Below are 24,225 nucleotides of genomic sequence, written 5' to 3'. Positions count from 1 at the left end.
TTAATAGTTAGTTCTCAATACAGTGCTCCCTTGTTTATTTTCTTCACATGTCTATTCTTTCTTTCCATGCCTGGCCACAAAGAGAAGAAAGCTGGAAGAACACTACTTTTGTCAATTTATTACCAATTTTGAGCTGTGAAAGTTGGCATAGTAAGGAGGTAGAGGGAGCAAGGGAGGACATCTAGGGGGAACAGATTAGCCCATCACCAGGCCTGTTGCTGGACCTTCTGAAAGACCCCAGTGTAAGTAAGTATTCCCAAAAATGTGGGCACTATTCCTTATCTCTCTCCTTTGCTGCAAGTAGTCTTCTCTAACACTTCTCTAAATTTCAGTTCCTCTTGTGCAAAACCAAAGTGGAGCACAGAGGCTATGTGCTGGCATTCTGTACAAGGGTGAAATCTGAAGGATGGCTTAGTTCAGTAAAACAGCAAAATTGGAGGCAGGAGATTATAATCCTCAGTATAGCAGTAATCATGACTATACTTTACTTCCCACAGTACAAGGTACAAAACTGAAAGAAAATATCTATTCAGTTGTCCTAGAAATTTTATGAAAATAAAGGGTACTTGGCTTTAGATTGACTGGATGGTTTTATTTGGCTAACAATTTCTCATTTTGTTTCTGGGTAAATTCAGTTTCTTTCAGTCCTTTAAAGAAGCAGATTAATTATGAAAAGGAAAATATAAACAGGAGACACAGCAACTCTCCCTTTAAAAGTGTAGAAATAACAACATTTTAAAGTTTTCGAACATTCCCCACTCCTCCTCAGATAAAAACAGGAGGAATACAATTGGGCTCATTGTCTTTTTGCAACCAATTTACTAATCTCAGGATTTCTTCTTCTTTACATGAAGCTGGAATGATGACATCTCAGTTCACCTATAAAAGCCAGGGCATCTAATCTAAGGTGGTGGCTCCACTCTCTATAGGAAATCTAGGCACCTGCAAAGTGATTCATCCTCCCTATTGCAGACATTGTCTTAAGGTAGGATGAAGTGCTCTCTGTCAACGATTCGCACCCTACTGATCGCAGAGGAAATAGGGACAAAACATGAGTTTTAACGGCTAAATTTAGATAAGATAAATTTCCCCTTGGTCTTCTGCACCCTTATTGTGTTTCCTTATTGGGCAAGACCTGATTTTTCTTGTTTCTAGAATCTGGGTACATACGTTCAAGAAGTCACGGTCACAGTCAGATCCATCTTCTATATCAAAAGCTGTGAAGCTATAGTTCAGCGTGTTCCCCTTTGTAGTTTGGATGGTCCAGTTGCAGTGCTCATTTAATGGGTAATTATTTGGATAATTTAAACTTTCCAATATGCCATGGCTACGATTAACAGTCAGTACTTCGTGGCAAACTGAAAAAAAGTGGTAATAAATTATATTTGTGCAGTGCTTATTAATCCAGTATTTCAAAAAATACTAATTGAAGTTACTGATAGCATAACAAGGTGAGACATATTTGTATTTCACAGATTAAAGAAATCGTGCGAAAGAGAATTGTGACCTATTGGAGAACATAGTGCATATGCTGCAAACAGAATCCAGACTTTCCAAACTTGAATCCTTCAGCTCTATTATGTCCTTCTTCTCTGATACTTGCCGACTCATCAGTATAGGTAGTACATATATATTTTTTGGCAGTTTTCTTTAATTCTAAATACATGGTTATTCCTGAAACATGTTTTCTTCTCTTTTTTTTTAAACTAATAACAGAATTTTGCCCTGTCATTTAAAACAATTTGGGGAGGGTGCTCAACAAAGGTTGACTAATGGATTAAAGGGCTTTATTTCAGCAAACTGGAAAAAAAAATTAATAATCCCTGGCTAAAACAACAAATGGAAAGTACACTACACTATTGGATTTTCTAGCTCCAGGAACTTGAAGTGACCATGAAATTCTTTATATTCTTTAAAAAGGAGCCATGATTTTCCTTTTGAGTCATCCAGTAAAATCCTAGCATATGGAATAATGAGAGCTTTCCTTGAAGTGCAGCGAAAATTAAAAAGAAATTAAACTAGACTGAGAGTGAAATTACAATAATGGCATTAAGTCAGTGAGTCTCATTTTCCTATATCCAGCTTTCACTAAAGATAGAGATGTGGGCAATCTCTTGGGGATTGCCCAGTCTGCTCTGGATTGGGAGCAGACCAGTGCAATGCACAGAGAAGAAATGGGCAGAAGGCAGGGAGCAGAACAGGCTGTTTGCTTTATACAGCAAATCTGCAGTGTTTGAAGAGCAGAAATAGCTGAGATTCACTTGCAAAACTCTTCTATTGTCTGTCACTACATATAATACAGCTACCTCCTGCAAATTTTTTTGATTCTTTGCGAATGATTTACAGAGGTCTGTGTTTTTAGGACTTCAAAATGCTCAGGATGCAGCTGAAGGTCAGGGTCGGGTGGAGTGGAGCTTGCCTGCAAAGCTACACTGAAGCATACAACTGTTTGAAAGGACAGGATGAAGAGCACAAAATGGATTTTGAAGAATGCAAGATGGGTAAAAGCTGCTACCCCCTGCCATCAGGATTTTATTAGAAACATATCAGACAGAAAGGTGCCTTTGAATGTTAATTCAATACCATGTTTTCCTTTGCAATGTTTCCAATTCATCATTACATTTTTTTCATGTACACATAAATGCATCTGGCATCTAAGCATCCTTATTTTATACCACTGCTTCCCAAATAATTTTAGCTTTTGGGCAAGCCATTGAAAGCTTTCTCTGATGCATCTTCAGGAATTAATTATGAATGTAAAATGTAGATCACATTATCTGATGGCTCAGGTTCTATATCTGAGTGCTTTGAAAGTGCTCTTTCTGTTTAATTAATGAAACAAGGGGAACCCTCTTCTGATACATCGTCTTGACTTTGCAGTCTGAAAAGTACACAGTAGCTGAATCTGTGATATCTTTAAGGATAATTATTCTTCTTTTCTAATTATTGTATGCACCATGTGTGGATGAATAGCTTTGTTTTTTCGTAATCCATTTATTATTGTTGAAACCAAGGACAACTTAATGTCTATAAACCTACAGCAACCTCTATGACTTGGGCATGTCACATTTAAGGTACACAAAGATGCTTGGAAATCATCTTGTATGTGGTGAAATTCTGAATCTTGTAATGTGCATTTAACCATGTATGCTGGAGTGTATAAGGAGAAAAATAAACACCAGAATGATATCCAAGGTTATGACTGGGAACAAAACAGTTTGTCATGTATCTTTTTGGATTTTTCTCCAAGTGTTATTATTCTGGTATTTCTGGGGTAGAACTATTTTACAAAAACAACGTTTGAAAGAAATTTGTGACCCTTACCATAAGATATAAAAAATGAAACTTTTAGAAGTGTTTCATTTCAAAATGGCTGAATGATCCTAAGCACACCCACAATGATCCAGGATGCCTGAGGGTAACTCACTTCTCCTTTGCCATCCTGCCTCACAGGCAGCTAGAAGAGCAGAGAAGCTTGTTTCCTCTGCCTTCTCTGTTAAAAACTCAGGAGACTGGGTGAGCAGAAGAGCAAGAACAGTCCTATCTATCTACCCTGTTATGGACTTCCAGCACTTGTCATTCTGAGTAAATTTGTAGTTGCAAGTGCCACTGGTGCAGGTAATAGAAGTAGAATCACCTCACCAGCTTTCTTCTAGGGAGGAGATAATCTTCATCACGAGTAGATGGGCAGATACTTTTTAGCGCTCTGTCTTCTGTGACTGTAGCAGACTAGAGAATCTGTGTCAATAATATGCTCTATACATTGTCCTCTGCTCATGAACAGGTAAGACCATGAGCTGCAAGAAGCAGTTTCAGGAAGAAGCTGAAACTGTAGAAACATGTTCTTCTCATCATCTTTTACATACTTACCCTGTTTGTATCTGGCTAAAAACCCTCCACCTCGCAGACTGCCATCTGTCCTTAGTTTTACATACATGCTGTCTCCACTGGAACGGATGGGTTCTGGTATCTGATTCCCACAAAATTTACCTAGCTGTTTAGCATTACTGCTGTTGCCATCATATACCTTAAAAAAAAATAAAAAAATTAATAAAGCTGATGGCATTACAAATTCAAGTAATTTCCCCCTGAAAAATGTCTGCTTAGGGAATGGTTACTGGGTATACAAGAGGTTAAATTCTGTTTCCGCTCAGAGGAAGCCTGACAGGCATTTCAGAAACAAGCAAATCAGTGGAAAAACAGGAAGACAGTAACTGAATACTGGTGGGTTTTGAGGGGCTTACTCACCAGGAGGGGAAAACTGCACTACATTTCAACTCTATTAAAAATATTCAAATAATTTATGCAACAGTTCAAATATGAAATTTGGGATTAACATTAGGGTTATTGACACTGTTGTGCCTTTTTCCTTGTAATTTGCTAAGAGAGCATAATAAGGGCTTGGTCCAAAACACAGCAAAGATACAAAGATATAGAGAGATTCTTGTTTCAGTGGCCTTTCTATCTAGACATAAATGCTTTTCTTACCAGCAGCCACACAGACACTGCTGCCTTACCTCCCACTGCTCCACGAGATGAAGGCACCGTGTCAGCATGGAGCCTTCCTATTCTGGGTCTGTTCACTTACAAATATTTGAAGACCAGAACCATGTGTTTTTCCTTGCCTGTGTACTCATCATACTCAGCTGCCTCCTACAGAGCAAAGCATCACAGGGTACATACCGCAAGGTAATCAAAGTTGCACTTTGGGTGATACTCTAGGTGGAACTGTTCAAACTGGATTTCGAATGGGGTTCCTCGGCTTCCTCTGAGCAACCAGTAGCACTCTGAATTGTGGTAATATGGCATAGGGTAGTTGGGAGACATGAAGATACCAGTTGCTGTCATCAAAGTCCCACCACACCCTGAAAATGGCAAAGAAACAAACCCAACATTTAGCACCTAGAAGAGCAGAGAATTACACATGATGTGTGACATTCACTCTACTGACCTTCACACACCCTGAACATCTTCACGCCCCAAAAATCTGCATTTAGCCAACAGTGTTGTAAGCAGAAGAGAACACATAGCACCTAGAAATATTAACTATCATCTAATTTGAAGAGTGCTCTTGATAGATAGTTAATCTTCAAGTATAAACCTCTCCATTAAATTCTTGGTTACTGCTTTCCTAAACACACAAGAAAGTTGATGCTACATTATATCTAGGGAATAGTATATCCTTCCCAGTGAAGAAAAAGAAAGCCCAAGGATCAAGAAAGTTGTATCCTTGATCTTAACAACCTGAATATGTGTTGCTATACAATTAGCAGACAAATTTTAGAAGATGGAAAGCAGAAAAGATGTGGGGGAAAAGGTGAGAAATTAAATACAAATGAAAGATCAAAAATGAGATCTGTAAAATGGTTTTATACTTGATGCAGTCATTTTACCTGCTGATGTACCATCCCACTCTGCCAAAAATCCCTTTCTTGTGCCAAATATGTCACTGACAAACTTTATCCACAGCTTGTTACCATGAGAGATTGTAACAGGAGGCAGGTCTGTACCACAGTATTTTCCAAGAGGAGGAGAAGTTTCATAGCCTCCATCTCTAGAACAATAGAGAAGAAAAACCTTGGATAAAAGAGGAAAGCCATAAGAAATATTAACAAACCAAAAATCTTGGGATTCTTTCAGGCCTGGGAAAGACTAATCCTGGCTCTTCATCTTTCGCAACAATACAGCTACCAAATACTGGAGGAATCCTGCTACTTGTAGTAAGAAGTCCTACCACAAGCACCTGCTTGCTGTGTATGTCCACTCTCTCATCTCAGCAGCCTGTCCAGAGTCTATCAATACAACGACAGACTGAAGAAGTGTCTCAAGTAGACTTGATGCTGCAGAAGCAGGACTTCTCTGTATTCTACAAGGTGGCAATCATTGGTGTAATCAAAGGTAATCTTTTAATTTGAAGAAATAACAGTTTGCTCACTTTTCACTGTTTAGCCTGGCACAAAACCAGATGAGCTGATCTATTAAAAAAAACATGTTTATTTGCCACCACACAAATCAGAACCCATTTCTCAGAACTGATACGACACATGTTTTGAAATATTTTCTTAGCCTTCAGAATTGTTTCTACAACCACTTATTTCCTATTTTTAAAATAAGTAATATTTTCAGTAATATTGTCTAATACTGTAATCAGGATGCACATCTAATGATCTGTTATGCTACCTGCATGTCTCATGTGAATAAAAAAGACAGTGACAACCTACTTATCAATTGCTTTCTAACCTTATCTTTAAGCACTTTCATATTACAAATATCCTACAGGCCATTAGGACAATAATAAATATATTTATATCTATATATGGGTGTGATCTTGATATGATGCTTTTTAAGTAGACAGTAATACTGTAATACTTTCAATTACATTTTCACAGGTTTATACCTGCTTTTGAGAGAAATTTCTACCTAGACCTTCCCACTCTGTTTTCTTGTCATCTTCCCAGCTTAAAATGCTTGCTGCTGTCTCAGTTTACTGGCAGTTGAAGAACTCTGCCAGAACTTGCATCTCAGCCTCCACAGCTGTGGTCAGATGAACAATTTTCTTAGTTGACTGAATGCAATTTATAAGAGGACACCTCAGGACAAGAAACCAGAGTGGCACCCCACCTAAGACTTATCTAGCTACCCCTTTTAATGGTATCAAGTTTGATAAGGCATTCTGGAAATCCAGTTATGGCAGCAGAAATGTGCTGAGTTGCACTTAGCAGTGTTCTGGCCGTATCTTAAAACCTGCTTAAGACTGGTGAGCTCTTCACAGTAACAACAGAGTTAGATTTATGCAATGAATGAATGTTTTCAGTTCTTGAGGTGAAAAAGGGGGGAAAAAAACTGTTATAATTCAGGTCTACCCCAAATTAAGGTGTTAACTGTTAAAATAAAGTTAGATTAAATTTAATCTCAGATTGTCCTTTTAAAATGAAAAAATGAAACACTTTACTTAGAAAATATTGAAAAAGCCTTTCAGGTTTTCATAACTTTCTCCAGTTTGTATGTACAGTTAAAAAAAAAACCAGCTAATTCAGCAGGAATTCAGAATCTTAATACTGCAACTTCAGCAAGAAGCTTTTTGCCTGGTTCTAAAAAATAAGACACAATTTAACAAGGAATAACCGATACAGAATATCTGGTATAATTTTCAAATGAGCTTTATCATGGTGCTTATGGAGATCATGGAAACTCATGGCATGCTTAGAGTGAAAAAATACACTGGCGTTCTGAAGACATGGTTCATCTAGAGAGCTGGCTTACGAGGACAAAAATGGGTGCACTGACACTGCAAAGTGAAAATGCCAGACATCAATACAGCAGAAAGGATGGGAACTTGGTGCAGCTGTATTGTAAGCATGCAGCTAACCTTCCTGCAGATATTACTTTCTTCCATTTGTCTCTGTCCTGTAAAATTTACTAGAAATCACCATGCTAATATCCTAAATTTAATGGTGATGCCAGTATAGACAAATATTGCAGATTATGTACATGTTCCTAGTGCTGCATCATAGAACATCATTATCATCCTGCTTAAAGATGATAAACATAAAACAGAATATAGACTCACAGAAGCATAGAATAGTTGGAAGGCACCTTTAAAGGTCATCTAGTCCTACCATGCCCCTCCACCCCCGCAATAAGCAGGGGTATCTTCAGCTAGACCAGGTTGCTCAGAGCCCCGTCCAACCTGACCTTGAATGTTTCCAGGGATGAGGCATCTACCACCTCTCTGGGCAACTTGTTCCAGTGTTCCACCACCTTCAGTGTAAAAAAATTCTTCCTTATATCTAGTCTAAATCTTTCCTCTTTTAGTTTCAAACCATTACACCTTGTTCTATCACAACAAGCCCTGCCAAAAAGTTTGTCCCCATTTTTCTTATAAGCCCCCTTTAAGTACTGTAAGGCTGCAATAAGGTCTCCCTGAGCCTTCTCTTCTCCAGGCCAAACAACCCCAACTCTCTCAGCCTGTCCTCACAGGAGAGGTGCTCCAGCCCTCTGATCATTTTTGTGGCCCTCCTCTGGACCCGCTCCAACAAGTCCATGTTTTTCTTATGCTGGGGTCTCCAGAGCTAGACACAGTACTCCAGGTGGGGTCTCACCAGAACGAGGTAGAGGGGCAGAATCACCTCCCTCAACCTGCTGGCCATGCTTATTTTGATGCAGCCCAGGATATGGTTGGCTTTCTGGGCTGCAGGTGCACATTGTCATCTCATGTCCCGCTTTTCATCCACCAGTACCCCCAAGTCTTTCTTGGCAGGGCTGTTCTCAATCCCTTCATCCCCCAGCCTGCATTTGTGCTTGGGATTGCTGTGACCCAGGTGCAGGACCCTGCACTTGTCTTTGTTTAACTGCATGAGTTTCACATGGGCCCACTTCTCAAGCCTGTCCAAGTCCCTCTGGATAGCACCCCATCCCTCAGGCATGTCAACCACACCACTCAGTTTGGTTTCATCCACAAACTTGCTGAGGGTGTGCTCTATCCCACTATGTCATTGATGAAGATATTAAACAGTACTGGTCCCAGTACAGACCACTGAGGGACACCACTTGTCACCGATCTCCATCTGGACATTGAGCCATTGACCACTACCCCCTACATTCGACCATTCAGCCAGTTCCTCATCCACCAAATAGTCCACCCATCAAATCCATCTCTCCAATTTAGAGAGCAGGATGTTGTGGGGACCGGGTCAAAGGCCTTACAGAAGTCCAGATAGATGACATCCATAGTTCTTTCCTTGTCCACTGATGTAGTGACTCCATCATAGAAGGCCACCAGGTTGGTCAGGCAGGACTTGCCCTTGGTGAAGCCATGCTGGCTGTCTTGAATCACCTCCCTGTCCTCCATGTGCCTTAGAATAGCTTTTAGGAAGATCTGTTCCATGATTTTCCCAGGCACAGAGGTGAGGCTGACATTTTGATAGTTCCCAGGGACCTCCTTTCTACCCTTTTTAAAAATGGGTGCAATGTTTCCCTTTTCCCAGTCACCAGGGATTTCATTGGACTGCCATGACTTTTCAATTATCGTGGAGAATATGTCACAACACACGCAACAAAACTCTTTGTTTCTGCACTAAGGAAAATAAACAGAATGCAGTGCATAGGAACGCAGTTCACATACTCCATTTGCTCCGAGAACTGGAATTTACCAAGAGGGAAAGACAACAATGGAGCAGGATGGGAGGGGGAAAAGATAGCCTTTAATGTTCTCTGGTAAGTCCTTTTCCCACATTGATGCACAGGTGTATAGTTAAAACTATACTTCTGAAAATCCCTAAGTGGATCTGGACAACTTCCATGGTTATCAATAACAAGGACAAGAGAAATAATTAGGCTTGCCTGATTTCTACATAATCCTCTGTACAGAGTTTATTCCCTTCCAAGGTGAAGTTGGTGAAGCGCAGCACAATCTGTCTGTTTATCCCCACTGTGATGGTGTATACGCACTCCGTCCGGACAGGGTAGTTATTGGGATAGTTTGGAGATGTTAGCACGCCAGTTTCAGTACTGTAGTTGTGTGAACACACTTTAAAAAGAAAAGAAATAAGTATGAATTAATTTAATATGTATGCTAAATTAACAGGAAATTTCTATTTCCAACAGACAGAGGAGCAAACTTTTCCTGGACACATCTTACTGCTGAATATCATCACTATAAACTAAAACCAGAATCCAGCTTTTTCACGGGTTTTCTTATATTTGAGTTGATTTGTTCAGCTTTCACCAGAACATTGTGTTTGTAATAAATAGGCAACATATGACTAGTTCCAGCTGCCTAAATTGGCTTTGACCTAAAACCCAGGTCAGCAGAGAAAGGAAACTGAAAGGGATGTCTTGATCAGCACAAAAGAAAAGCAGTGGTGGTGGAAACTGAATGCAGTCTCTAGATACAAGCAGATGCTGAATTGTTCCCAGGCTTTCCCCATGATCAAACCTGGGAGATAGGGATTTATATCTAAATTTCTTTTCCCATTTTCTGTGCCATAAGTGAAAATAGTATAATCCTTAGATTGTGAGGACAAAGCAGTTCTACTTAAGGTCTTATACTAAAATCAGCTACATCAATTCTCTGTAAGCACTGTAGAAGCATCCTGGTATTATGAGCTGCAAAGAAGAAAATAGCGTGGACTAATGCTGAGCCATTAATTAAAGCAATAATTGAAAAGAAGCTGTTTCAAAGCTTCAGACATAAGGACTAGGAATAAAAATATCTGCTATACAGTGGTACATGAGGCTTATTTTGGAGACAACAATTGTCATGTATTAGTTGATCACAGTCTGAGTAAGGTTTGTGATCTGGCTGTAAAAATGGCAAGGAGAAATGTGATCCACGTCAGGTGTTTTCAGTCGAAACAGGGAATCTTGATGCCAATGCACACGGTGACATGTCATCTGGAAAAATGCGGATTACCATGGTCACTGATGTTCCAGAAATCAAATGAGAACAAGTAAGACAGACGTTGTGGAGATAGCAGGAAATTAGTAGATTAGTAGGCAAGACATTAGAAGAGCTTAACTTGTTTAGCTTAGCAAATGCAGGAGAAAAAGAGAGAGATAAACATCAAGCAGCATGAAGAAAAGAAAAATAGAACACATTCTCAATGACAGTACAAGCTCTGAAGTTAAAAACTGTCCATGAATACAGATACACAGAAATTAGCAGAAAGTTTCTATCAGGAAGTGAGTTTCTGGAGCCAACCAACATAACAGATGTAGAAAGGGCAAAAAAGTCCACTGTTTTTTAAGATACAGTTTGATTATTTTAATTAAGAAGGGGATCATATTAGGGAGCTCTTTGCAAAAAAAACAAAGGGGGGAGGGGCATAAAATTGTGGACTGGATATGATGACCCTGGAGGCTCACTCTAGTCATGCATTCCCCTATTTCAGGTCCTCCAGGTTGCAACTATAAGAAATGAAAGTAGATTTCTCAAATGCTTTTTATCAAATAGGCAGGGTTAGACTAATTATAAAGTACAACTGAAAGAGCAAGCAAAATATTATGATTAACTTTGCACTGATTTAAGCTGATTGCCACAGATCTCTGAAACCTGTTTTCTAACATAGCACAGCTGCAGTAGTAATACTTGTGCTTAGCACTTCAATATGTATAATAATTTATGGTGAAGGAATGAAATCACAGTTCAGGCCCTCCATGTCTACGGTTGGTCATTTCTATGTCTATTCTTTATCCATTCTAATTACTAAAACACTCCTGCTTTTAATGGTGTCTTTTTTAATGGTTGTTTTTTGAATTCCTGGTCACCTGGGAGGCCTCTGTTGAAAATGTTTTCTGTGGGATAAATACCCACCAAGCTAGCTACCAGACTCATGTTCCTAATTCCTCACAAGTACAACAAAGAAACATGACACAGAAACAGGCCAATAATTTTCTGCCATTGGGTTGTCCGTTGTATTGACAAGTCAAAAAGGTTTCATGCACTAGTTTACCCAAAAACATGATCTATTAAAGTCTTTATCTAGAATTTTAATTGCTTGTGTGTTCCATCACAGATATGCTCTAATGTACGCATATAACAATCAGATTAGTCCTGGTCACCTTAAAAACCTTGTGCCGCCTTATAAATCCTTATAATGCCCTTGCTGTGCTGCCAGCTCCCGTGGTATTTCATGATATGCAGGGCTTATCATCAAAGCACAGATCCTCAAGTCATATGATTTCTTGAGAACCCTGCCTGCAGGGTTAGAAATCTGACTTAGAAATGTGACCCACGTTTTTCCTAATGGCTCATTACACGGAAAGCAATAAAAAATTAAAATTAAAATGTGTATATATTTATTAGGTTACTTATTTTTAACTAATTATTTCCTCCTGCTTTGGGAAGGGGAGGTGCCTGACTCATGCACATTTAGTGGTTAGAGCTGTTGCAATACTGCCATTCCTTATTCACTCAGAGGCTGAGACCATGAATACTAGCTTTCAGCCTGAAGAATATTAAAACTGATGTACTAGATAAGGCCCCTTAGGGTAAAATTAGCAACATGGAAGCCAAAATATTTTTATCAGCCGTTTTAAGAACAATTTCCACAGAATTGTCCAGGTTCCCTCCCTCACCAAATTTTGCTTTCTTGGGAGTAATCCATACAGAAACTCATATCCGAAGTGTGCTATTTTAAACTGGATGCTGTATACTGCTCTACACTTCACATAACATATCCCCCCTTTATGAGCAAAGGGGGATAAATACAGAAGGTGGAACCTTAGAAATGTCAGACTTCTGGCTCCAGTGAAATAAATCCAAGCGTAGACACTGCTATGATGACTAGGAAAAGCATAAATGAACCCACATTTTGTGTCAGCCACCTCTCTTCTGGTAATTGGATTAATTCATTGTGTTCTACTTTCAGCAGGAGAGCTGTCACTCCTCTTTTGCACTCACCTCACTGGCACAGTATTTGGAGGTGTGCTTGGGCAGTAATAGTTCCTTCAGTGAAAACTGTTAGCAAAGTCAGCAGTAAAAAAGTATGTTGACTGCTTTGCCAAAGTTCAGAATGCAGTCTAACTCTGTAATATGATTATTATATGCCTGGAAAAAATATGAATTCAGTTGAGTTTGAAGACACTTATTGCAGCTCATGAAAGAAGAAGGAGGCAATTGTCAAGGACAATTGCACATCTTGCCTTGCCAGTGTGTGAGGTTTTGAAAGCTATTCAATCTACTTTCTGATTTTGGTACTAAATGTGTTTGCTATTCTGAAAAACATGCAATAAATGTCAGTAACCCACTGTAACAGCCAACAGCAGAGAAAAATGCCAGCTTTTGTACCACTCGCTCATGACTGCATACTGCAGAAAATCATATCCATTTTTTTCCCATAAAGAGATATTCATCAGTTGCCACAATTCTAATTAATAAAAAAACACCCTATAATGTCATACGTAAAATGGCAGTTTCTTCCTTTTGATCTCACTCTGCCAAAGGAAAACTGGGATCCCTAACAATTAGACTTTTTTGTAACACTATGCATGTTTAGAAAAAAAAAGGAAGAAACTATCACATGAAGTATACGCCTCTCCACAGGCAATGGAAAAGCACATCTGCACTTCAGGGCCTTCTGTTACTGCTGCTGGCAGATGCTAACAGGCTTAACTTTTACCAAGAAAGCACACAAAGGCCCTTTGTACCATTTCAGACCAAAACTCCTTAGAAATGCTGGGTACAGCTGTTCAAAAAGAACCTCTAACTCTCTTCTGCTGATTTACAGATAAACACACATACTATAGAGTCGTATACACATATATAGGTGTATACAGGCAGACTAATACCCTGATGAAACACAACCAAGTTACAGTGGCCTAATGAGTTATCAGGTGCCAGCTGATTGAGCCTTTTTCCTGAGACTCAGGATAAGCGGAGTAGATACCCAAGATGCATACAGGATTTCAGTATTTTTTTCTCTTAGCTCAGCCTTGTTCAACCATGCCCTGTATCTCTGCATGCACATAGTTGTCAGACATTACTTTCCATTCTTGTCTTTGCTCATTCAGCTGAAGAGAAAAGCCAGGTAACATCCTCCTAATAATTACGGGGTTCAGTCAGCAAGATGGGACTCAACGTATACTCAGCTATCAAGAGTGAGTTAGTGAAAGCTAACAAGCTTTCAGATGCGCTTTTAAGTCCATGGGTTCACAAATGTTTTTCTTCCTTTCCTCATCTTCCTCAAAGTCTGGCTTCTCCAGTCAGTCATTGTCAGCTAACATATACCACACAATGAAGCTATTTAAAACCAAGTTACCCTTCTTGGTAAATAATATCATTCACAATTCAGGATGATAAGGAGGAAAAATATTATCTTTCACCAAAGCCAAGGAAAGACCAGGAATAAAAGCTCTATCAGGAAGGCAATCTGCTAAAAGCTTTATTAAGGCTGACTTCTCTCAGCAGAAAGGATGAAATGAAGCCTCTTTAATGAAACAAATGAAAAAAAATAAAAAAGAACAAGAAAAAGAAGAAGAAAAAGAAGAAAAAGAAGAAGAAAAGGAAGAAAAAGAAGAATAAAAAGAAAAAGAAAAGGAAAAAGAAAAGGAAAAAGAAAAGGAAAAAAGAAAAGGAAAAAAGAAAAGGAAAAAAGAAAAGGAAAAAAAGAAAAGGAAAAAAGAAAAGGAAAAAGAAAAAGAAAGAAAAAGAAAAAAGAAAAAGAAAAAGAAAAAGAAAAAGAAAAAGAAAAAGAAAAAGAAAAAGAAAAAGAAAAAGAAAAAGAAAAAGAAAAAGAAAAAGAAAAAGAAAAAGAAAAAGAAAAAGAAAAAGAAAAAGAAAAAGAAAAAGAAAAAGAAAAAACAATCCCCCCTCAACCCCATTTCAAAGTAAGACAAATAAATTCAGACTTACTTGTGAAGAAGTCAAGGACAATAAAATACATACTCTGACTCTAGTGCTATTCCTATTGGAAAATTGTGGCCTGGATCTTTCAAGACTCTGAGCAACACTTGCAGGAAAGACTGAGCCCTTTAAAAGATTTTTCAGTACTTTTACATGGGTTCTTTGTGTTGCCAAGATGGGCAAAAGAAAATCCTAAAATCCATCGTAACACTTATATGATTGTTCTAACATTTGTCTATCCGGTATTTGAGACCTGGACTCTAGGAGATAAATCCAAACATTACCCTGCTTTCCACGTGACTTTCCCCTTTAAAAGACAGAAAGATGGTCAAGAATTAAGCATCTGAGGTATAGATAATTTAAATGGGCAATGTACATTTTAAAAAACTGAGGATCACGTGGGCATGTTTGATTGAAGAATTTCCATTTGTATTGCTGCCATATGAGCTATTCACAGCTACTAGCTGGCAGACCGCTAAAACAATTGTTTGCGCTTTATGGACCATGGCCATGGCTGTATCTCGTGGCATTCAAATTTTTTGACACAAAATACAGTTTTGCCATTATTTTCAGGTGACTTTTCAACTAATTAATATATCACAGATAAACCATGCTAACAAAAACATTGTTCGTTAAGATGCATGGAGAAGAAAATATTTTTTTCACTCCTACTTATCTTTTTTTTTTTCACTCCCATTTATTCTTCTTTGGGAGATAATCTTCACCGTCTTTTCAATAGCTCATTCTTTGCAAAATAACTCCAGGCAAAAGCCTATTGAAATGTCTAATATGAACCAGAACAGCTTTGACCAGTTCTGATATTGGTTACACTCTAGCTGGCTAAGAAAACACAGCTCAAAAATATGAAGGATTCTTACTGCACAAGAAACATTATTAGAACCATATTTTTCTTTGCAGAAAAATGAAAATGGGCAGCAGATGTAAAGAACAAAAAATCCATAGCTTTGGTAAATCTCTCAGATATGATTATGTTCAGCAGTTTTCTACCTTAGTGTAACTGGATATACATAAGATGAATATCAGGCCTAAACATTTCACAGCGGGAAAACTAAACTTGATATGATTTCAGGGAAGTGGGGAGTTGCTTCTCACAGCAAAGTCCACATACACACATATGCTTGCCTTCTCTCAGGCCACAGCAGCTTCAAAACACTTTATTCTTAAAAAAAAAAAGAATGTTAGCAGTCCAGTATTTATGACAACTTTATAGTACTACCATGCTTGTGCTGGGATGAAAAGAAACAAATCGCTGAAAAGAAAACAGATCATAGTTTCAGCTTCTCCATAAATTTATTACTCCCAGTTTCAGTAGTTATCTGCTACTTTATCGTACTTCTACAAACTGTAGTGGTTGAAATGAAAAAGCATTTATTCTAGAGATCATAGTTCTAGGTCTGAGTGAGAATAAATTGAGATTTAGGCCAGTTTAGCTGAAAAGTAGTAGAGATATCTGTGTTAATTATGGGAAAAGAAAATCATACCTGTTGTTTAGAGTTTGGATGAAGATATTATACAGTTCTAATTTCATATAAAAATTTTATACATTTTCTAGCTGTTAATAGCATTGGCGAGAAACTAGACTTGCATCTTTAAGGAATAGCTTGATACGATTCCAGGGACAGTGTTGGTGCAGTTTGAACCTCACGTGATGCATATAGCGGTGCTTTGGATGAAAGATGTGAAAATCTAGTCACCATGGTGGTGGTAAGGGAGGCGAATATGGAACAGAGGAGGCAGAGCAGTGAAGCTGGACAGAAAATATTGGGGTTCATCATCACTGAGGTAACTAACAAAACCAGAGAAACAGAGACAGAAATATAGATTAATGTTGAATAAAGAATATTTTGATCTTGATGAACTGTGAGAAGAGCTGCTGTAAGAACAGTTAGGAAGGAATAAAATCTCTCTATGAAATATCAATCTGAGGTAAAGTAAAAGAAAAAATATCACATTAACAAGCAACAACCATATTTACAGAAGTTACAGTTTGCAGCTGCAAAAACAGGCTCATAAAACACTTTATAATGCTCATAACTAACTTCACAATTTCTCACTAGTAAGAACTCAGTTTTCAAACTAGAGAGTTCAAACTTTCTTTGAAAGATTTTTAAAAGTAGAACTTGGGTTTTGGCCTATTATTTCTAACAAATAGAAATTTCCTCCTTGGAATAGTTCTCATTAAATCTTAATTGTTTTTACTGGCTTTTTGATTTCCATGCCAGATAACTCAAGTATGAATGAAGGCAGCTGAGAAAATGGATTATTTGGATTTATAATTTATCTGGTAGTGAATAAAAACACAGTGGCAAAATCTGTACCGGTCTCGCCTACACACATGCTTGAGAGATGAAATAATAGCCAAATTTTCCAAGCTGTCACCAAGAAAGCAGTTATTTTTCACAAGGTAGTAATTGGAATTCTGCTGGTTTTAAACAGGTTGGAGAAACTCAGAAAGTAGGAAAAATTAAATTATTAAAGAAACTAAGAGCAAACAATGAGCAAACATTGGTAGTTCATGGCTGCATAGATGAGTACTATGAATTTCTGGTATTCATCTAATATATCCCTTGGAGTCTGCACTCACATGCACAAACCACCTAGAAACTGGTTAACGATGGATACACAAGTTACCCAGCTACAAATGTATTCTCATTTTTACTTTTTTTCATTGTCCCACTCTACCTCTTTGGTGGTTTAATTCTGCTAGGCAGAACCTGTCTCTCTACCCACATAAATCCTCTTCTACTACAGATCTGCGTTTAGCAGTGAGCGGAGCAACAGCAGACCCACATCTAATTGGGTCTATGAAACTGGTAGTTGCAGTCTTTCACCAAGAGCCTGCTTTTTCAAGTGCAGTTCAGTCACTGTTAAACGCTCTCAGTGCTGGAGAGATGTGCAAACACTGGATCGCACATGGTGGGTTCAGCATAGTTTGAAAACACAGATGTGCTCCCACCCTGGAAAACCTTCAAATCAGTTAGAATTCTGAGTAATTTCTCAGTTTTTCTCTGCTTTAAGGGAATGAACAGTCATTGTTCTCTTCAATGGTCTTTTCCCCACTAATGTGTGTCTTGGCCCCTTAAAAGGAGATCCTTAAAGAACAGAGTTAAGGCGTAACAGGAGCCTCGATGTCTGCTGGAGACAGAAACACAGCACTGTCGTAATGAAAAAACCAGCTTGTGCTTTCAGGTTATTTTATCAGATTTCACCCTATATGACCTTTCTCTGCCCATCACCAATATTGCACCTAAATATGGACTAAATTAATTTTTATGGCACCTGAGAGTCTCCCGTTCAAGCGAGTTGTCCACGATTGCTGAGCTTCCTAGATCACACATACTCAGCTCAGAACAGACAAAGCAAATTCAGAAAATACTTTTCTTAAATAATTCATGCAGTTCTGCCATATCAGCTCTCACTGGCTTTTTAAAGAAAACAGCAGTGTTGCTTACAGAAATAGTTTTCTGCTTTCCTAGGTAGGAAAAAGCTTGTGAATCAAGCAGGATAAATAAGAAAGGGCAGAGGAGGCACCAGGCAGTCTTCTGCTAACTCAGAAAATAGTGTTTCTGTTTCTTGTAGTGGTTATTTACAGTGACAGATGAAAACATTTAATTTGCATAATGAACAGACTGACATATTACCTTTTGATGCATTCAGGGAGATATAATTAGCTGCGAAGCCCTCAGATGCAATGCTGTGATCAGTCACGAAGTACAACATCATCATGTTGCTACCACTAGTGAGAGATGGTGGAATTGATCTTCCACAGTACCTGCAGCAAAAAGATGCCCCAAGTTGAATGGCAGTACTTTATGAAGCATCTGTATTACTGGAAGAGGATTCAGCTTTCTTGAACCCTGAGAAATTTGAGCAGCTACACATACACAGATCTCTCCTTTGGATTATACAGATCCCAGCCATACACGCTGTATCATGGGACTAAATAGCACTCGACGTGTAGAAGGGTACAAACCTAACTTGCCTGGCAAAATCAGAGGAGAAACTGTCCATCAGCTGTCAAATTCTTATTCAAAGTAGTCTATGCGGTACCTACAGCATATGCTGTTCTTTTGTAGCAGTCAAAGTGGCTGGCCAAAGACAAAGGTTGCAAAACACTCTCCATTATAATATAAGAGTCATTTGCTCCATATTTTCCAAAATACTGCCATGTCAGCCAACTACTTTACAGTCTGTAGCTGCAGCTGGATACTGTTCCTAAGTATTTCAGACATTCTTGAATTCTAGGATGGCAAGAAAACCCTGTGTATACCCAATTGAAGAAGAGGAAAAAAACCAAAATGATTCCATCCTAAGATAAAATCACATATCAGAAGAAAGTGAAAACAAAATCCTATAAAATGCAGATTTCGGTTTAGTTTTTGCTGAGATCCAAATACACAATCTTTTAAGTAATGTTTCTTTCACTTCTGCAAGTGTTTCAAATGACGTCTTTACCTGGGCACAGATATATTAATGCTTTTGAACTTAATTCACATAAATCAAAATGTTAATGGATCAGGACAATGGCAGCTATTGAAACCTGCCCTGAAAAAAGCTGTCCTCTTGACACAAGTTAGTTTCTCCCAGTATACTATTTATTAAAAGTGGTTCTCATTCCATGGTCAAAGAAAGCAATCTGCCTTTACTATGCTAGGCAGAGAAGTTGCTGCTATTGTGTCTGTAATGTGGAGAAATTAATCTATGCGCAAAATTTACGGAAATAAATTAGTTGTCGAGATCTATGGAACAGTGCTCACTCTACAGTCATTCAGCTCTGTATGCTAATGGACATATTCACCTTCCCAATTTTTGCACAGTGCTGTTGTCATATATTTCAAGATAATCCTTTCTGCAATTATAATCAAATGCCAAGTTAAATGAAGTGAACGTCAGGCGGATAAGGTAGCCGGGTTGAATGTTGATAATCCAGGTACAGTTAATACCATGTGGGTAGACATCTGGGTGACCAGGACTTGTAATGGTTCCTTCTGGTCCAGTGAGAGTCTCACCACATACTGTAGAGATTTAAAACATCAGGTTAAATGATATATTTATTACAAAATTAGGCACTTATAAAATTGGTATTTTTCTTTCTCAAATTTCATAGTCTTTTTCCTCAATGCACACTAAACTAACTGATTTAGAATTTATCTCCCATTACACCATCATAAAACTTGATGGCCAACTGTTTTCAGTGTACAGGAAAATTTGGAAAGGCCCAACACTCTACATCATAGCAAACAACAAAAAAATCCTTACCTGTATCTATTGGCCAGTACTCAGCCCTGAAGCCAAGGTTGGTAAGAGAGGAAGCTCTGAACTTGATATAGAGATTGTTCCGTGTAGATTGCACTCTAGATGGTACAGCTGTACCACAGTATTTCTCCAAAAGAGGAGAGTCTGTGTTGTTGCCATCTCTGACCTGAAGAACAGTGTATTCAAAATATCCCATACAAGTTTCTATCATATTAAAGTTGTAAGCATAAATGAATTCATAAGAACGATGCAAAAGAGATCCTCAGTAAATCAAACCCTACCCTTTCCTCAGCATGGTTTCTACTACAGGCATATACAATGCAACCTCATGACTGCCAGAGAAGCACTGTCCCACCCAAAGCATGTCAGATGGAGAAAAGCTGAGATCTTGCACCCTCAACAGTAAGTAGCACATAAACCTCCCAAAGCAGGTCTGTTTATTTAAAGACACCTGCTACTCGACTCTGACTACCAAAATGGTCATATCATCTTTGGAGAACCAAGAAAAGGTTTGAAATCCCACTGTGAACCTGGAATAGCTTTTATAACTGCTGTAAGAAGTGCTTGTCTGTCTGCTTTTGTGGAGATGAGTATGAGAAGGAACATACAGATAAGATTCTATCTACTATTCATAGTATAAGTGCATTATTCTTTACCTCAACGTAGTCTGAGTCACAAGTGGTTGTATTTCGAATGTTGAAGTCGATAAAGTTAAGAATCACCACTTTGCTAGCTGGCTGGGAGATGATCCACTCACAGGTCTTTGGGTGAGGGGACATCCTGGGGTAGTAAGGTGAACGGATAGTGCCTGCTCCAGACAAGGAGCCTCCACAGGCTGCCAAGAGACACCAAGAATCAGTACTTGTGATGAATATTTCCAAGGAATGTATAATGTGATGTCTAGCAAATATCACTATGAAATTAGAAGAAAACCATCCCTAAAAACCTATCTTCTTACAGCATCTACTACAGATCATCCAAGTAGTATTAAGAAAGTATTTAAAAGAACATGTTGCTATACGTATAGCATAAACGTGTATATACAGACGATCAATCTAACTATGCCCATGCAAACTAATGGATTTGACTCATTTGTTCCACAGACACAGACAGATTTGGTGGTGATTAAGAACTAAAAGATATGAAAAATGAAAGCAAAAAGATTTATGCAGAATTATAGCTATATCCCCTTTGATATGTTAGCAGTACGTGATTTATCATTAATAGAAGCAATGAGGGTGCATTTCCAAGCACGCTAGGAGTGCATAAACCAGACCTGCTGCAGACATCATCTTAGCATTTCTAAAAGTATAAATAAATAAATAAATAAACTCTTTTTTTCTTTCTCTCTTTTCTTTTGAAGTTTGTCTTAACCCCCTTATACGGATAACACAGCATGGAAATGACTGTATTTTCCATATAATACAGTGTCTAAATTACAGATCAGTTCACTGTGCAAGTCACCAGTTCCTCTTACCAACTTGATAAATGGCCCTGAAGCTAGCCCTTTGCGCAGAAGCATCAGACTTGAACTTGATCCAGAGACTGTTGCTGGTAGAAGTGATTGGAGACATGAGTGTACTATGACAGAATTTGCTAATAAGGGAAGACATCTCACTGTCACCATCTCGAACCTAGTCATCGAAAAGAAAAAAAGAAAAATATCAGATCATAAAAGTCTTGGGATCTGATATCCAGATAAAATTATAATCTCACAAGAGCTGCTAAATAATAAAAGGAGTAACTATTTACATTTATAAGAGGGGCAAAAAGCCATCACAGTAATTGGCACAAGAACATGATTTACAAGACTTCAAAGGAAGGACTAGATGATCAGCACGGAAGACACACGCACATGCCACTGTCACAGGACATTAGGATGAAACGGATCTTCTCTGTGAACCACAGCTTTAATACAAGTTGGGCCTGTGCTTCCAAAAGTGACACCTTTAATATGAAAGAGACAGGTAAGGTTCTCACCAGTGATAGCGAAGAAATTTTTGCCAGTGCTAAAATCTAGTGGGGAAAAAAGGGGGTATTTTTGATTTCCTTGCTCTGGCCATGAAGCCTGTAGTGAACGGCACTTTTCCAGAACAAACACATGTCCTATCACACCCATAAATAATTGCAGCCAGACAGCTCACTAACAAGAGGTGCAACTCTGAGTCCCTAAAGCAGTAAAGAGGTATACTGATGTCTTTCCATTACTTTATCTGAAGGGTCCAATTCATGATAATGACAATATCAGGGAATCGCTTCCATCTTTTACCTTCTGCACTGCTACTCTACTGACCTCAATCAATTTGCTAATCAAAGGAGAAATGTATCTTACGTGTTTTCCCAGAACTTGATTCTAAATCCTGATTATCAAGGGGACTAGAAGGGAAAGAGGTATTTGCACGTCCAAACTTCAGGCCCTGAACCCACAGTCCATAAGTAAGAGTGGGTGCATCTAAGAGACCAGGCAGAGCACTAGTATAGCCAAGGAGCTCTGAACACCCTCTGAGGCACCCATCTCGTTCCAAGAGGGCAGCCAACAAGCTGAGGTCCATAAAACAGGTCCCCTGCTATTTGCCCATGCGAAAAAAAAATGCAATTTTTCTCTCAAAGATTCTCTTGAAAACAAACCATCTCTTTTCTGCTGTAAAAGTGGTGGTTGCTCGTGTAGCTGGAGCTGCTTTTAAATGCACCTACGTGCTGTTGACCCCTAAAAAATTATTCCAGTAAAATCATTGGCAAAGCCAGGGACATCCAGCTTTCAGGTCCCCTCTCATCACCTCTTCTTTCCTCCTCAGATGTGTTGTTCCATAGGCTGGGAGAGAAGGCAGGGAAACCTTGTCGGTGCCCTGGTGAGCAGGCAGTGGCTGGCCTGCTTACCCAGCTTTGGCAATCTCCAGCTGGTGAGATGGCTTCCTGACTAACAGATATCTTTAATTTCCCTGGAACTTGAGTTTGAGGTGACAGAATTATTCTGGATTTACAGTGGAGCAAGTGTGATCAGAATTTGTGACAGAATATTTAGAAGATCTTTGGACAGTAGTGAAAGTTTCCAGAACTATAGTTCGCGGGAGTTTACATTTTTTGTTGAGCATTTTTTCTCATTACATTTTTGGTTTATAAAGCCCAGAGAGTAGTGATAAAAATAACAGGTTCTCTAAACCATGTGAGTAATGTTTCCTGTTGCAAGTTAGAAGGATGGCAAGGAGAAGGAGCTGCCTTGGCTAACACTTTACCTCTCCAGCACCATGTCACAGTCTTTCTCAAGTAAGAACTTTTATTGTCTCTAGTTTCTTATTGCAGATCCCTGGCCCCAGGCTGTTCCTTCCTTAGTAAGAGACTAAACATCCCTTGCTGAGCAAGTGCCTGTGAGCTGTGTCTGGTCCCTGTGGAAACTCTGCAGGTTTCCCGGTATTGCCAGGGATGGGAATAATCTGCACCTTTTCAAAGTGACAAAACAATTGTCAGAGACTTACTTTTAAATTACCTTAAAGACCCAAAAGCTATCTCCCTAGCTGAACCTCATTATAAAACCCTGTGAGACAATATTTTAGAAAGACATATGTGGAAAATCAGGCCTTGATAAAAGAGCACACTGCTTTAGTTGTACTGACTGTCCTGCTCAGAAAATGTCGGTCCTGTTTCTCTGCCGAGCCACCAAGTGAGAGGTTAGGCAGAAGAGGAGGACAGAAACACAGGGAAACTGAATGGCTTGTGACTGATCAGCAAACAGCGAGGGAAATGCCTTGCTGCACTAATACAAACTGATTGCGTTCAACAGAAATGGTTTTGTTTCTCTGGCTGTTGTGAATTTAGCTGCTGTTCTGCCAGCAATTAGGCAACAGGACTACCAGGCCAAACAAACAAAAGCTGTCTGTTTTCATTAAACACACTTCCCCTCTCATTTCAGAAATTAATTACACTTCATTCCAACCAAAGTCTCTGAGTTAGAGGAGGGAAGGGAACGATGTCAGCACAATAACATCTTTTAAAAACAGATTAACTGCACAGAGCTCACAGAGGCCTATTCCCTGCTTGGTAAAGAAGAGATTAAGCACAAAACCAAACCCGGGCTGCCAGGTACTGCACAGCTGGCAGCACAGGACATGGTTCTGCGGTGGGGCCGCAGGGCTTGCTCCTAGCTGCCCCTGCTGTGGCAGCACCCTGGCTAATCAACTGGCTGTATGCAGCCTGTTTGTCTTCCTTCTGTTCACCTCTGTGCGACGCAGCCACAGTCTTACACAGAGAGCGGTACCCAGCACTCGTTCCGTGTAGGAGAAGGTATTTATGACTGTAACATCATGATGCAGTGGGGAGGAATACAAGCCAGATATAATGGCAGACACCTTGAGACGTGGCGAGTTGGGGCACAGCGCAGTGCACATGGGTGACAGGAGAAGGGGCACGGGCCACTGACACAAAGAGCTTATCAGGCCCTGAGGGCACCACCAGGACTCACTGGCCCAGCCCCACACCCTGCCATGGCCCAGGACCCCACGTCAGCCCCCGAGGGCCATGAGCCCCTGCCCCATCCGCACTGCAGCAGGGCCCACTCCTGCTCCCCGCCACCCTGCCCTGCCCAGCCACAGGCTCTGCTGAGCCGGGCC

At 39.3% G+C, this 24,225-nt stretch overlaps 1 protein-coding gene across 4 annotated transcripts in view; it reads right to left on the bottom strand.

Annotated features, from left to right (window-relative positions):
* Positions 1–24,225, bottom strand: part of CUBN (cubilin) — a 153,936-nt gene that overhangs the window by 108,199 nt on the left and 21,512 nt on the right. For all 4 annotated transcript variants that reach the window (XR_010069821.1, XR_010069823.1, XR_010069822.1 and 1 more), the window contains exons 18-27: positions 21,099–21,255; positions 20,278–20,456; positions 19,625–19,787; positions 19,164–19,380; positions 18,007–18,137; positions 9,343–9,529; positions 5,394–5,554; positions 4,684–4,865; positions 3,871–4,027; positions 1,171–1,358 (exon numbers count right to left, since the gene is read on the bottom strand). Coding sequence is in view for 1 of the 4 variants with exons in the window: in XM_063324743.1 (XP_063180813.1) it covers positions 1,171–1,358; positions 3,871–4,027; positions 4,684–4,865; positions 5,394–5,554; positions 9,343–9,529; positions 18,007–18,137; positions 19,164–19,380; positions 19,625–19,787; positions 20,278–20,456; positions 21,099–21,255 (1,722 nt within the window). In the remaining 3 variants the exon portion in view is untranslated. The remainder of the gene's footprint in view (positions 1–1,170; positions 1,359–3,870; positions 4,028–4,683; positions 4,866–5,393; positions 5,555–9,342; positions 9,530–18,006; positions 18,138–19,163; positions 19,381–19,624; positions 19,788–20,277; positions 20,457–21,098; positions 21,256–24,225) is intronic.

Source organism: Chroicocephalus ridibundus, chromosome 2 (assembly GCF_963924245.1).
Source record: "Chroicocephalus ridibundus chromosome 2, bChrRid1.1, whole genome shotgun sequence".
Lineage (NCBI taxonomy): Eukaryota > Metazoa > Chordata > Aves > Charadriiformes > Laridae > Chroicocephalus > Chroicocephalus ridibundus.
This window is presented reverse-complemented; position numbering and strand designations above follow the sequence as displayed.